General features: G+C 36.0%; 1 protein-coding gene across 1 annotated transcript in view; it reads left to right on the top strand.

Moving 5' to 3' along the window:
- The window catches only part of LOC122809671 (olfactomedin-4-like), a 179,061-nt gene extending 166,272 nt beyond the window's left edge, over window positions 1-12,789 (top strand). Inside the window, exons 4-5 of the mRNA XM_044081339.1 lie at window positions 6,889-7,045; window positions 10,925-12,789. Coding sequence (XP_043937274.1) covers window positions 6,889-7,045; window positions 10,925-11,751 — 984 coding nt within the window. The 3' untranslated portion in view covers window positions 11,752-12,789. The remainder of the gene's footprint in view (window positions 1-6,888; window positions 7,046-10,924) is intronic.
- Window positions 12,790-15,058: the final 2,269 nt, after the last annotated feature.

Raw genomic sequence — 15,058 nt, 5'->3', positions numbered from 1 at the left:
AGTTACCTAAAGCAATAGTAGGAAGACAATATTCTAATTTAAGGATAAAAATATTGCTGGCAATGCAGTATCTTGTGAAAGGTATGCTTCATTATGATTGAAGTTTTCCCAAGTGTAAAATTTTAAAGATAATACATTCAGTTTGTGCGATATATAGTGGGCTAATCTCAAGAGCACTTCCATATTTATACTGGCAGACTTGCTCAATGGGCTTGTAAGAAGGATCAGTACTGTTTAAATGAAATCAGTTGTTTAGTCCTGGATAGTGCCAAATACCCAGGTTTTGGAAATGTTTACTGAGAGCCTGAGCTGAGAAAACCAGAGGATAGCAGTATTAAAGTTATCCTGAGTACTGTTTTATAATGTAGCAAAATGACTGGAGAAAATTAAAAGGTCTTCTTCATATAGAGTTATATGAACTTTTTAAAAGAACATGAGTAAGAGAATTAGCAAAAAGAGACTAAAACAGGTCCATCAATCGTGTCTTGAGGCATACCAGAGGTAAAGCGTCCTCTGGTGTCATGGTAGGCAGTAAATTAAACCTGAAAAGGACTGTTGTGGAAATAGCTTCTAGGCCCAAGACAAGGAGTTTGAGGGAAAACAAACAAGTTTAGTTCAGGTAATTGCTGAATGAGCTCATTAGCAGGAGAGGTAAAGGCGTTTTTATTTTTATGAAGACTGCAGCAGTAAGAAGTCCTCTGTCAAAGTAAACATTAGAATAGACAGCATTGCCTACAAAGCTGAAAGCAATGCTTCTAGGAGAAATATATCTGTCTTGGACAAACTGCAACATTTGCTTGTAGAGAATGGATTTAGATATTTTCCTAAGCCATAATCTATCCACAATACTTTTAGCACTATCTATTTACTAGTGTAAAAATTCTAAAAAAGTTCTCATCTTAATGTGTCCTTTCTATAAGCATAAAAAACACATACTATCTACATTTATAGGTTTATAGGTTCACAGGCTAGCTACCCTTGCAGGCCATTTTTAGCTTAATCAATTTCCCTTTTTTTGCTCAAAATAAATTATTCTATTTGGATATAGACTGGCCTTATGCACCCCTTTGACAATAATCATATATTACCCCTAATGAGAATAACTGGAATTATAACATGGGACAAAACATTTAGGGGCTGTTTCTGTCCATTATAGTACAGGGAACAGTCCTGAGATAAATATTCTTTTTCTTTTTTTTTTTTAGTTGTGTATTTTAGTAAATCTTGATTTTATTACACCATTTCTCAATTTAATTCTAGTCTCCTGTTTAATTAGGAAGGCCACTCAAAATATTCATCATTCCAGATAGACAGATAGCTAGATAGATATGCTGTGTGTGTGTGTGTGTGTGTGTGTGTGTGTGTGTGTGTGTGTGTGTGTGTGTGTGTACATACACCCCCCCACAAACACCCCCCCACAAACACACACACACACATATATATATATATATATATATATATATATATATATACATATATATATATATATATATATATACACATAGTACCTTCAAAAGTAGGTATTCAGACATTTAATAATACCTTAGCATCTGGAAATACTCTGAACTATTTACACTATTAGAACAGAAAACAGATCCAATAAGTTGTTTTCTGAGTCCACCTTCCTCCCTTACTCCTTCTGCTTCATATTACCTTATGCCTGTTTATATGGCTCTCTTGCTAAATACTGATTAAACCTTTGGTAGAACTAATTTCATTGTAAAACATCATTAATTGCAACAAAAAGTCTAACAAGATCTATATTGTGGGAAGTGATCCCTCCTCACCCCCACACATTATTGCATCACTAAATATACTAGCTCCAAGATCACACCTTTTTAGGTAACCTCATGAACCCCGTTGTTCGATGGTGTCACTCTTCAATGGTCAATTTTGAGTAAACATGGGAATCAATGAAAAAAATTGATAATTTCCATTTAATCAAAACACTACTTGATAAACAGCAGGATTCCCTTTGATATTGCATCTTGTGAATCAGTGAAACTCTTCCTTTACTGTCTTCTTTTTCCTCAGTCTGAAAAGCAACAGCTATGTATTTTCCAAACAAATCTTTTCCTTTTCACTTCTGTCTTTTTGTTTTGTTTGTATTTTAGAGGAGAAAAAAGGTAATCCAGTAGCATTCCTCTAAAGAGATCAGAAACATTTTCCTTACAGTGTAACATCTTAAGTCTTCTCATAGGCATATGGTGACAAAGTAAATAAATATGCCACACACTATAACTTGAAGATTATACCCCAAATCTTTCACTTCAAATGGTCTTGTCCCTACATTAACTTGTTCTACTAAAGTGCTGCATAAAACAATGTTTTTCAGTCACTTGATATGGCCATTGTGCTCTGTGCTGCTTTTTCGAACTTTCATTATTGTCATGTGTGAGCCTATCTTACTCTGCAGATTTCTGTAGAATCTAGATTACGCTCTGCTGCACCTCCCTAATTACATCATTCACATGTAGTAGCTGAGTGATGTCACATCTCCATCAGTCTATGCAGAGTAGATTCCTGAGCATTTTCTGAAAAAAAAGCTAAAGAATATAACTAAACAAGTATGTTAATACTTATTACCCATTTTATTATTCGTTTTTCATTTATCATATACTTTATACTGTCACTGTTTTTTTTACTTTTCCGAAGTGTATATTAACACTATTCACCCTAGGCACCCATTTGTAAGGGGCTTTTAGCTCATTTGGACTGTCCTGGTAAATAACTGGAAATAAATAAACAAACAGACATATCTTTAGTGAACAGTAAATGCTATTAAAAAGACACAGACATGAATATTTAAAAAAAAAAATCTTCACAATGATAAAAGGCAGCACATTTAACAGTTTTTATATCAATACTATAATATATTATAATGCAGAAAGATCCAAGATGCGAATTTTCTTTAAATTTTAACTAACAACTTTTCTAATCTTAGAAACTTTACAAGGTAGACATCAGCATTTATGAGAGACTTGAGCTTTAAAAAGATGGCAAGTAGTTCCTTTATGAGTGTTTGGTTACTAAAATAGTTGCAGAATTGTGAAAAACAATTATGACTATTTGCATAATTATCACTATAAATAATCCTCAGTATCTCTCAATCTGTAAGCATTATAATGTCAGTATCAATGACAGTTTTCCACAGCATAATTTTTTTATTTTTTTATTTTATTTTACATTTGTTGACCAGGATAGTCCAACTGGATGCATGTCCATTTTCAGCAGAGATCCGGGGATAAAAGCTCCAAGGTACACAGAAACAATAAAACATGTTACAAATATAGTTTTGACAAAGAGTACATTAGCAAACAAGAATACAAAGAGTACATAAGCGAACAAGAATAAACGTGTTCCACAGGTTAGAGTTAATCCCTGATGAAAGTCAGGGGTAATTTAAACAGTAAAATGATTAATAGATTTTACACATTCTAGCAGAGAGTTAGTCAAGCTTGATACAATGACATAGCCAGTTTAGTGCCAGATGTTGTTTGAGTCTAGTTTTAAAATGACCCAGGGAGGAGAGTAAAGTAATGTCAGCTGGAAGTGTGTTCCAGGACCAGACTACAGAGTTTACAAAGAGAGAGTCACCAGCTGTATTGTTAATTTTGCTAGTCTGAATTAGTAGTCTGTTAGAGGATCTAAGCAGTCATGGATTGTTATAGGGGGTGATAAGATTTTTAAGTGCAGGAGTATTATCCGAATTATAAAGGATTTTATAAGCCATGATCAGTTGGTTATACTGGATTAGACTGGGTAGTTCAAGCCACCCAAGCTGGTTAAGATTGATGCAATGATGTGCCCTAAAAGGCAGCCCAGTGGCAAACCTGGCAATGTGGTTGTAGCAGGTTGAGAGTTTAAGTACAGTCTTGCTCAGATTAGAGAGTAGAGGGGATGCATACAGAAGTGTTGACAGAAGGTGAGAGCAAGCTATGGCAATTTTGGCTGGAGGGATAATGAAGGCTTTTATTCTGTAGAATGAGCCTAGTTTTTATTGATGGTTTTGATCGATTGGTTTACATGTAGGTTGAATTTTATATTGTTATCTATGATGACACCTAATAGTTTTGTAGAGGGGTCAGGGGAGATTATTGTGCATCATTTGCATTTATGGTAAAGATAAAAGCAGGAGACCTTTGCGCTGGTGAAAATAACAGCATTTTAGTTTTTTGGGATTTAGTATCAAATGCCATTCAGAAAGCCAGTTTTCTATAGTGTTAAAGGTGGATTGGGTAGCAGACCACAACTCTGTTGGAGAAGTGGCTGAGCAGATTAGGGTGGAGTCATCAACGTATTGGATACAGCTGACTTTTGGGATGACAGTATACAGGTTGTTAATGAAGACTGAAAACAGCAGGGGCCCTAGTATAGAGCCTTGTGTTACTCCATGGGTGTTAGGTAATAGGTTAGAGAGTTTGTTCTGCCAAAGAACAGCCTGCTGTCTCCCATTCAGGTAGGATTTAAACCATTGAAGGGTTTTAGTGTCTAGACAGAATGTTTGTAGGGTGTGTATTAAAAGTTGGTGATCAACCATGTCAAATGCCTTGGAAAGATCCAAGAAGAGGGCGGAGGATATGTGATTGTTGTTGTGATTATGGTTTATGGTGTTGGTAAAAGCTAGAAGGGCTGAAGTAGTGCTGTGGTGTGGATGGAAGCCGTGTTGGGTATCTTCCATGAGGTTATTCTCAATTAGGTGGTGCACGAATTGTCTGTGTATACATTTTTCCATAATCTTTGCAAGTGGAGAGAGTATGGCTATTGGTCTATAATTGGGGAATTCACTAGAGCTACCTCCTTTATGTAGTGGGATTACATAGGATATTTTCCAGATGGTAGAATTTTAGCTTCTGCTATGGTTCGATTAATTAGTATTGATACTGGGTAGGCAATAGCATCAGCTGATTTTTGAAAATACTCGGCGGGGAGTTGATCAGCCGAGAGTCTGGTGGGTTTTAATTTTTTGATCAAGGTACGAATAAGCGACGTGGACACTGGTTGGAAGCTGAACAAGAGTAGGTTTCTAGGGGTATTTTCAGGGCCAGGGGAGCCAGGAGGTAATTGGCTAGGTAGGGCTTGAATTGTCTCAGTAAAGAATTGGTTAAAACTATCTGAAACATCCTCGGGGGGTTTATCAATAGTAGCAGCAAGGATGGGGGTAGAAGTTTGTCCAGGATGAAGTAGATTATTCAAACCTGCCCAAAACTTCTGAGGGTTGTTTTGATTTACTGTCTGTAAATTGTAGTACTATTGGTTTTTGTCTTGTAAAATGGATTTTTTAGTTTCATTTCTAGATTACCTGTACTTAATTTGATCTTGGGGGTCTTTAGTAGAATGCCATAGAGCCCATAATTTGTTTCTATGGTTAATTTTGAGTCTAGTCTCTTTAGAAAGTCAAGGTGCAGGTTTTGCTTTTGTTCTCTTTGAATGAGCAGGTGCATGCATATCAAGGATCTCAAGAAATTTGTTAATAAAGTATACAACTGCCTCCTCTAAGGTGAGGTGTTTAAGAATAGACCAGTTACATGAATTAAGTTTATGTTGGAATTTGTCAGGATCAAAGTCTTTTTTGTTTCTAACTTTTCTGAGTTAGGATTGTTGGGGATTAATGGCTTTGTGCTTAATTATATAAGTGAGAAGGTGATCACTTAGGTCATTGGGGAGGGTACCAGCAGTGTACAGGCGGGGGTGAGTATTTATGAGTACCCAGTCGAGTATGCTTTCTTTTTGGTTGTGTTTACCTATCCTAGTAGGGGTGGATATGATTTGTGTAAATGCATGCAGCTTGATATGGGCAGATGGGGATTCTGAGGAACAGGTGGCCCAGTCTATGTTAAAATCTCCGAGCACTAGGGTTTCTTGAGGGTAATGACATGATAGCCAGTGCAGGGTGTCTTCAAGTGTAGTTATATTGTTACCTGGGGGAATATACATGCAGATGATATTAGTGCATTTAATTTTGTTTAGTTGCAATCTAAGGTTTCACCTGGTGTGAGTTACACATGTGTTTAGAAGAATTAGCAAACTGACAGTATTTCCAGAATACAGTCCATTATACATGGCCAATGGCAATGTATTGTTCTGTCTACTACTTTTCACTTTATGGCCCATAATAACATGTTGCTCACTCATTAATGAAAATATTAATGCAAATATAAAAATATGATTAATTCTAGATTATCACGGTGTCATTTTGCTTCTTACACCTTATTTTTTCATATGTTATATTTATTTGGTAAGCCACTTAGTTAAGAAATCAGTCCTCAAAATAGCATTCTCATGAGGTGCTATAGGTGTCCACAGGAAGTATACAATAAAGGGGTTACAGGTCTAAATAGGTCAAACAGTCAAAGATTAATTAGTCACACCAAAACTGACTCATTATGATCTTTTACATGCCGACAGTTATCTTTTTTGCTTTTGTTGTCTGTCACTATGAAAAACAAGAAATGGGGAAAACAGAAAAGCTGATGGTCAATATAAGTGATTATCAAAATGGAGTTTTGGACCCAAAGATTGACACTGTCTTTCAGATTTCACTTGCATAATGCCAGTTATATTCCCTAGCTTGCTGTAAGCAGAGAGGCACAAAATCATATCATGTATTTTATTCAGAAGTCTGTGTGGGGTTTCACCATATTTTTTCTTTGAGTATTATGGCATGTTTTATTTTTCTCCTGTCCTTGAAAAATCCTGACTAAACAATCCAGCCTGCATTGCTCATGAGCCCTAATTCAAATCTCTCAGACATCCATAAAAATGTATATATTTTATATCAGTTCTACACAACAAAAGAGCAGTAGGAAGGTTAGTCTCCAGAAAACCACGTGTCTCTTTACAAACCTGAAACTAATTTATTAACTTGAAACCCTGATGTTTCAACAGGTTGTTAACCTCACAGATGAAGTACAGGAACTAGAAAGTTATGACCGTCTAGAAGTCTACAAGGAGTATGAGAAAAACAAACGCCTAAAACGGAGCCTGGATGAGTGTGAGGTCACTCTACAAGCCACAGCTGCTCCCACTGTTCCACCAGTGTTTGGTAAGATAACACAAACGGAAGCAGTCTATCTGTTATTGTCCTTCCAATTTTTCCATATCAAGTTGTTTCTTACTGTTTAAGATCAGGTTGCATTGGTACAAGTATGTTTAATACTAATACTGCGTAATAGAATGTCATTCCATCTATGTGGTACATGAAACACAGATAATCCTACAATGATTTCTGACCCTTGAAATAATCTAATAAAGCCCCACCCCTTATCTCTATTAAAACAGCAATGCCATGTTATCTTGACATGAATGAATGGGTTTTTTTTCTTTCTTTTTTTTTCTGTATTTGTAGACTCGAAAAAATAAATACTAAAAATGTATGAGAAATCATTGTATTTAAATAAAAATGAAAACTTTAGGAAAGGGAGGAAGGACTGAGGAAGGGTTTTATGTTACAGATAAATCCAAAAGGACTATTGCAGCTGCTACACACTACACACTACAACAGGATGCCACAGTAATTTCAGTGACACTTTTATCATGTGCCATTACATTGCAGAAAGAACTTTGAGCCCATTAGTAGGCTGCCACAACTGTAACTTTGAGGTTGTTAAAGAGTATTCTCTTACCCTGAAGGCTATGTAGCCAGACAGTCAGGATATTCTGAGCTGCTAGGTTGTCAAAGGCAGAGCCCCCACACTTAATTTATCGTTTTGGCTCTGGTACCCCTCTGATCTCTGAGCTTCCCTGGATGCTATACTGGTCCATTTGTTCCACAAAGGGCATGAACCCATTTGTTTTTTTTATGACAAAACATCAAACAAGCCAGGAGAAGTGCTTTCATCTGTTCAGGAGAAACAGGGTTTTTAATTATTTAACCTACCATTTTCTAGCACATGCCCGATGATGCCTGATTGGTTGGTTTAACCTATAATTTTCAAACCACATGCTCACTGATGCCTGAGGGTTTGAGTATGCTATAGGAGCTGCAAAAACTGTCACTCACTTCTGCAAGTAATCTAAGCACACACAAACCGCCACTACCCCCACCCCAAAGCAAATGTCTCTAGTGGCTCTAGGGTCTCTCTCAAGAAGGTTGACTGGAGCATACCTGCCTGCGCATGTGCCACATCTCCATGAGAGAAGTAATTGGGCTCAAACTCCCCACCGCCACCATACTTATTCCAGTTCTAGCTCCTCTAATGCCAGGACCATTAACTGATCTTGAGTTATAGTCAACAGCCTACTCCTATAGACCATGGTGCCAACCTCCTCACATTTGTTTGTATTTTTTTAATTAAAAAATCAGTGTGAATTACATTTCATAGTTTTTTTTCTATGATGTTAATCATCTTTGGTCCTTGAACAACAGGCTTAGATCTATGTTTAGTTTATATCACTTGGAACAAAAACGTTCATCCATCTACCTACTTATAAACTACTGGAAACTTCAACAAGGTGTCTTTATTTATCCCACAGGAAGAGTATCAGAGAGAGAGTCTCCTAGATCTGCTAGCTAAAGTGATTTTATCTGAACTTATACTTTATACTGTCTTTCATGTTAGCCCTGTCACCCTCTGGGTCACAAGTGAGATACCAGACTTCACTCGAGCCCTCTGGATTACCTCCATTTACTGTAAACACAGAAGATCAGTCTTCAAACTTTGGACTTCCAAAACCCTTGACCTTGTCCATTCACTATAATTTGCTAACTAAGCGCACTTTCAAGCAAACGTTTGTTTGAAAGAGTAGCACACACACACACACACACACACACACACACACACACACACACACACACACACACACATATATATATATATATATATATATATATATATATATATATATATATATTTATAAACAATTGTAAGTTCATGGACCAGTATGATGTACACATTGAAAGAAATATCCAAAAGAAACACATGGACCAGCACCAATCTATATGCAATAACAGATTTATTTTGTTATGCTTATCATCTACTTCTTGCCACTTATATCATTACATCATGTAGCTGTGAATGTTCCAGAAGATCAATTTGAATACAATCATATAGGAAGGAGGTAGAAGAAACCTCTCCAGCCCAAGTGCAGGAAGAGGGTGTTACTATAAAATACTGTGCTGTCATATGGCTCATGTTGACTCATTTTAGATACACCTCCATAATTCAGGTGGAATGAACTTGTTCCTAGAAAATCCAGCATTGCAACCATTTTCTCTTCAGTTGATAGTCTGTATCTGATGACTCCTTTCTTCCCTACATTAATGAGTTGATTTTCATTCATTTTGTCTCTTTATATTCTGCACTTTTAGGTACCAATAGGCAGATTCTATTTATTTTTAGCTGGTATAGTTTTTGGCCAGCTTATTAGACAGTATTTTTTTCTAAATGTCATTTCTGTTTAAAACCTTTTTAATTTTATATATTAATATTAGATAGGCTTACCAAATTCTGTATTTTTTTTTGTGTGTTTCAATGTTTTACAATGGAACTGTGACTACTCCAGATATGACCACCACATTAACCTAAACAGAAGAGTAATAAACCTTGTCATGACAACTGTATGTAAAATTACAAGGGGGAGAAGGGAGGGTGACTATCCTAGACATGACCACTAGATTTAATAATTTGTGGGGGGGGATACTACTTTAGACATGACCATTACATTTAATAATATAGAGGTGGGAGAGATGGGGTGGTGACTTTTCTAGCTATGAAACATATGGAGACCAGAGAGAGACTATCCTAGGCATGACCATTACATTTTATAATACATCAGTGGGGTTGGAAGATAACTACTTTAGACATAACTGTTGCATTTAATAACATGGAGGAGGAATAGAAGGTAGACAACACTGGACGTGATATTTATATTTAACAACACATGGAAAACAGAAGTATGACAAGCTTAGACAAAAGTATTTAATTTTCTTTCAGTCACTGTTTTTACGGACCACTGCAAAATGAGGGTTGTACCTGTACCTGTACTGTTTGAATGAACTGTGTGATTGGTGCCTCTCTCACATATTCTCATCACTGGAGCCAGCTGGAACAAACAGTGGATATTTATGCTATAGCAATAGACTAGTCATTATTAATTCATATTGCTTCAATATGTGCTGCTCTGTTAAACTGTGCTATACTCTTCCCTTCATTTGTACTGAATCCCTGCAAAGCTATATAATGTCTAGTACAAGGTTCTTAAATTAGCCTCCATAATGGCAGCTGATAACTCTGCTGTTCAGACTATGTATATTTGTATCTTCACTTACCTTGCATCCATAAATCTGTGTGTCCTTGCGCGGGTATGTCTGTGTGCGTGCGCGCGTGTGTGTGTGTGTGTGTGTGTGTGTGTGTGTGTGTGTGTGTTTGTGTGTGTGTGTGTGTGTGTGTGTGTATGTGTTTTATATATATACATAAAGAGAAAGAGAAAGATACACATACACAGATATCTATCTATCTGTCTGTGTCTATATATATATATATATATATATATATATATATATATATATATATATATATATATATATATATATATATATATATATATATATATATATTTACATTTGTATAACACACCATTTTATATCATCTTAAAGGCATTTGTTAAACATTACTAGGTAATCACACTCTGAAAAAGTATTTTGTATAAGCAGAAAATAAGATGGGAAACGTCATTATGGATCCAGTCTTAAACAACTTCAGCACAGTAAAATGCTAAAGTTACACAATATTCAAGTCTAAGCCACTGTTATACGTGCAGATAAATAGCACATGATAATACATTGCATATATCTGATTTATATTGGTAGCACAAATTCATACAAACCATACTGAATTCTCATTTTCTGTGGCATTGTTTTCAAATACAGTGAAATAACTTAAGTATTTCCTTTTGACTAAAAATAATTATTTTTGTTTTGAAGGTAACTGCCCACATGGACAAATATTTTTCATTGAAGGCCCTAAGACATACATGTTAAGCCAATTTGGTGCTTCATATCCCTATGGTGCCTGGGGTAAAGATCCTGTACCTGCTCCTGGCAAAGAGACAATGCACTGGGTTATGGTTCTTGTTAACAGTAACCTTTTTGGCAGTTATTTCCGGTCCTATCCATCCTATGGAAACCTTCGGACAGGTAAGGCCTATACAGATGTAAGTATTGCCTCATCTGTTACAACTACAAACTCCATCATGGGACCCTGTGCTGTGTTATATGATGATGCTTTTTATTACAATTGCTACAATGTCCCACAGGTCTGCAAATACACTTTGAGTACAAAACAATTCCAGACACTAACGCTACCAGGAGCTGGCATAAAGGATAAGTTCCCATTCTGTACTCTCAGCTCTACCATAAGCTACACAGACATTGATCTAGCCACTGATGAAAATGGACTCTGGGTAATATATGCTACAGAGTCCAACTATGGCAACATTGTACTGAGCAGACTGAATACTACCCGTCTTGACTTCTTGGAAACCTGGAACACCACGATCTACAAGAAGTCTGTTTCCAACACTTTCATGGCATGTGGTGTGCTCTATGCTACCAGACATATTAATTCTGAGTATGAAGAGATTTTCTACATGTTTGACACAAAGAGTGGTCAGGAAAGCCGAGACTTGAATATCCGCTTCCGAAAGCTGTCGAATATTATCCAGCAGATTAACTACAATCCACAAGATCAACTTTTATATGTCTTCAATGATGCTTACCTTGTGACTTATAAAACCTGGTTTGAAAAATAATTCTATCCATGTAATTTACTATGACAAGCTTTATGTTACAACATACTTAAGACATATGTTTATTTTTAAGATCTATAATTCCTTAGATTTGTCCTTGAGATATCGTCTGTTTTAGTCCGTCTGCTTTTATGTAATCAAGTTGTGCCTATGTATCATTTATATCCAGTACACTGGTGAAAACTGGTGCGAGTCTAATGATCAAGAAATATGTTATGTTTAGGGGAATTAATATGGGGTTTTGTGATGCTAGGGGGTGTTCTTTTGTCTTTTTAACTGTTCATTAATCCAAACAGTTATCAGGTTTAAAGATTGTTATTACAATTGCACTCCTTTTATGTTTTGTTCTTTTCTATTCACACTGAAGTCTAATAGGCTTGAAATAAAGTGTACACTATATAAATCTAGCTATCACTTGAGCCTTGGCCACTTCTAAGACTTCAACAGGCAAATTAATAGTCAAGAAGAAAACATCTTAGTTCTGTAAATATTTACTTCATTCTACTCATTCTGGTTATTGCAGCTTTAACACCAATGACGTATAAGCCATGGCAGAAAGCACATAGCAATTTTATTCTATGATTATGTAATATTAAACAATCTGCTATTTTATTAAAATCCTGCATTTTCTAACAAAGTTGACATGATTATCAATTCTAGTACAACTGTTTTAACAAAAGGCCTACTAATGACAATGCAAATAAGCAAACAGAAGGAAACTTTTTACTAAAGGCTTGTTAAAAGTGAAGTTGGAGTAATGAACCAGTATAATTAACTTCATGTCAACAAGCATGCCAATTAGGTAGGACTAAACTGTTGACTGCCGAGATCTTGTCTAAGTTTCCATACATTACTATAAAGTGACTTGTGTGCTTTGCTAAGATATGAGTAAGTAACTAGTTTATATAAGCAATAACTCACAGGGTATAATTTTACTGGATATTAAACAGATCCTAGGTGTGACAAAAGGCATAAGGTGAAATCAGTGAGTACTCAAATCATTATGAGTGTTTATTAAGTACCAATAAATGTACGTTTTGAGTGGTTGTGGCTTTGTTGAAACAATGATACCATTATCACAAAGGGCATTTTTGTTTGTTTTATACAGAAGCAGTGATCATTCATCCATTTGTATAAATGCTAATATTCATTTTTTTACTGCATTCAAGTTTTTTTTTTTCATACAGTTTTGTTCCTCCTCACAGGTGACCATCAGCTTGTTTCCATGACATCTTGTCATCGGCTGGATCTACTGGGCACTCACAGACTGCCTGGACTTACTCTGGCTCATGCTCAGGGCCAGTGAGGAGATTAAGTCTCACAGTGCAACATCAGATTGCTGTCAAGAAGTGTTTTCACCTCCCTGTTTTCTCCTCCTTCCATTTGAACATGCCTGTTATGAGGGTAATTGTGCAAAGGGGAGGAGTTACCATGTTGTCCCCACCTCTGTGGTAACTCAGCCAAGTTCCTCCACCAATTCCTCTTCAAGACAACTCCCCCCACACATCACCAGCCTCAGATAGGGATCAAATACAGGAAGCTTCATTATGCACCCACTGCACTTGGATAGGTATACCCATACTTCTCTTGCCAGTGTCCCAGTCAGCTGAGCTGCTAATGGAATCCTGGCCATCTGGGCCACAATTAGGGCTTTATCCCTCTATGCAAGAGCACCAGCTTCCTGTATTCAAGAGTTAATGTGCATATATGTCCTTATACTGGCACTCATTTTATGTCTGCTTGCTCTTTATTTTAGATACCCATTTAATCAGGTAGGGTAAGCATTCTCGTTACTTATTCTGAGGAATGTTCTTAAGTAGCTTTCTAATTATGTTGTTATATTTAGTGAACTTGCAAGTATGCAAACCTCTTGTAATACAGTTAGAGCACACAGGTAGCTTAGGTTAAAAATTTCAGCTCCAGAAAAGGGGAAAAGTAGTCAAATAAATAGTGTGGCAGCATTGATGTATGCCTGCCTATATGTCTATCCATACAAACACACACACACACACACACACACATATATATATATATATATATATATATATATATATATATATATATATGTGTGTGTGTGTGTGTGTGTGTGTGTGTGTGTGTGTGTGTGTGTGTGTGTGTGTGTTTACATATATAAATAATACATTAATTAGTGAAGATGTTTGCTCTTTTTTTTTTACATCTTTATTAAATTATCACTTGTGACAAAGGTGAGCTTACAGTTATATAAAAATAATCAAATCATATTAAAAACTTTACATTACAAAATTTATAGATCACATTTATTGTATATATCTTATATTCTAAGGAAATGCATAAATGCTTCAATTTCTGCCTTCTCTTAAACCCAATTCATCCTCCAAAACATTTTTCTGCCTGTATTGTTCTCACATTTTCCATTTTTTCTATGTAATGTACTCCTACCCTTTTCAAAAGATCCCACTTTATGTTTTATCTTTACTACAATATCCATTACTTCAAGTATAGTTTGTTTAGATTTTGATTTCTGCTTTCTAGTATTTGTTTTATTAGCGGCCACCAGAATTAAACTTTAACAAGGCTTTACTATGTCTAGGCAATTCAGATCCTATATCCCAGCTCATAAAAAATAATTTCCTTAGTTGCACTCATTTGCTCACCCAGTATTCCTGACAGAGCACTCTGTAGGGAATTTTTAAAGTCTATCAACTCATTGCACTCCCAAAAACATATGATTCCAGTTAACTCTTAATTCCCTATCACAACTCCAGCATTTGCCATCTAGCTAAAGAAAAATTCTTTGGAGTTTGCTTGGGGCATAAAAGTATCTATGCTGACATTTCCAGACAAAACCCCTAAATTTTCTAGACTTTGTTGCATATTTGGGAGCCATACATATATCTTCATATTGTTTCTTTGTGAGTTGTATATCTAATCTTTCTTTCTCTCTTCCCAGTCTTTTATGACAGCTTCTGATTGATTCCTATAGTTACTGTAAAATACTTTATATGCTGTACTAATTATTCCTTTTTTAACAAGTGCTTCTGTTCTAGGTTCAGTTGAAAACTCAACCAGTGCAGGTCTTTCATTTAGGATATCACTATCCCGTCCTCTTTGCCTATACTCTGATAACAGTCCCTGATAAAGAAGATAATCACTAGCTTGCAATCCAAATGTCTTCTTTGCCTCTTTTCATTTTATTTCCTTTCTTTCTCTAATTATTTGTTCCCAATACCTTGGTTCCTTTGCCAGCTTCCTCTAGCAAATTACAGCTACCTTTTGCCTTTTCTCTGTACCCCTAATTATAGTCATCCCCATCAACAGAATCTCCTTT

Source organism: Protopterus annectens, chromosome 8.part0, assembly GCF_019279795.1.
Source record: "Protopterus annectens isolate FY-2018-M chromosome 8.part0, PAN1.0, whole genome shotgun sequence".
NCBI lineage: Eukaryota > Metazoa > Chordata > Ceratodontiformes > Protopteridae > Protopterus > Protopterus annectens.
This window is presented reverse-complemented; position numbering and strand designations above follow the sequence as displayed.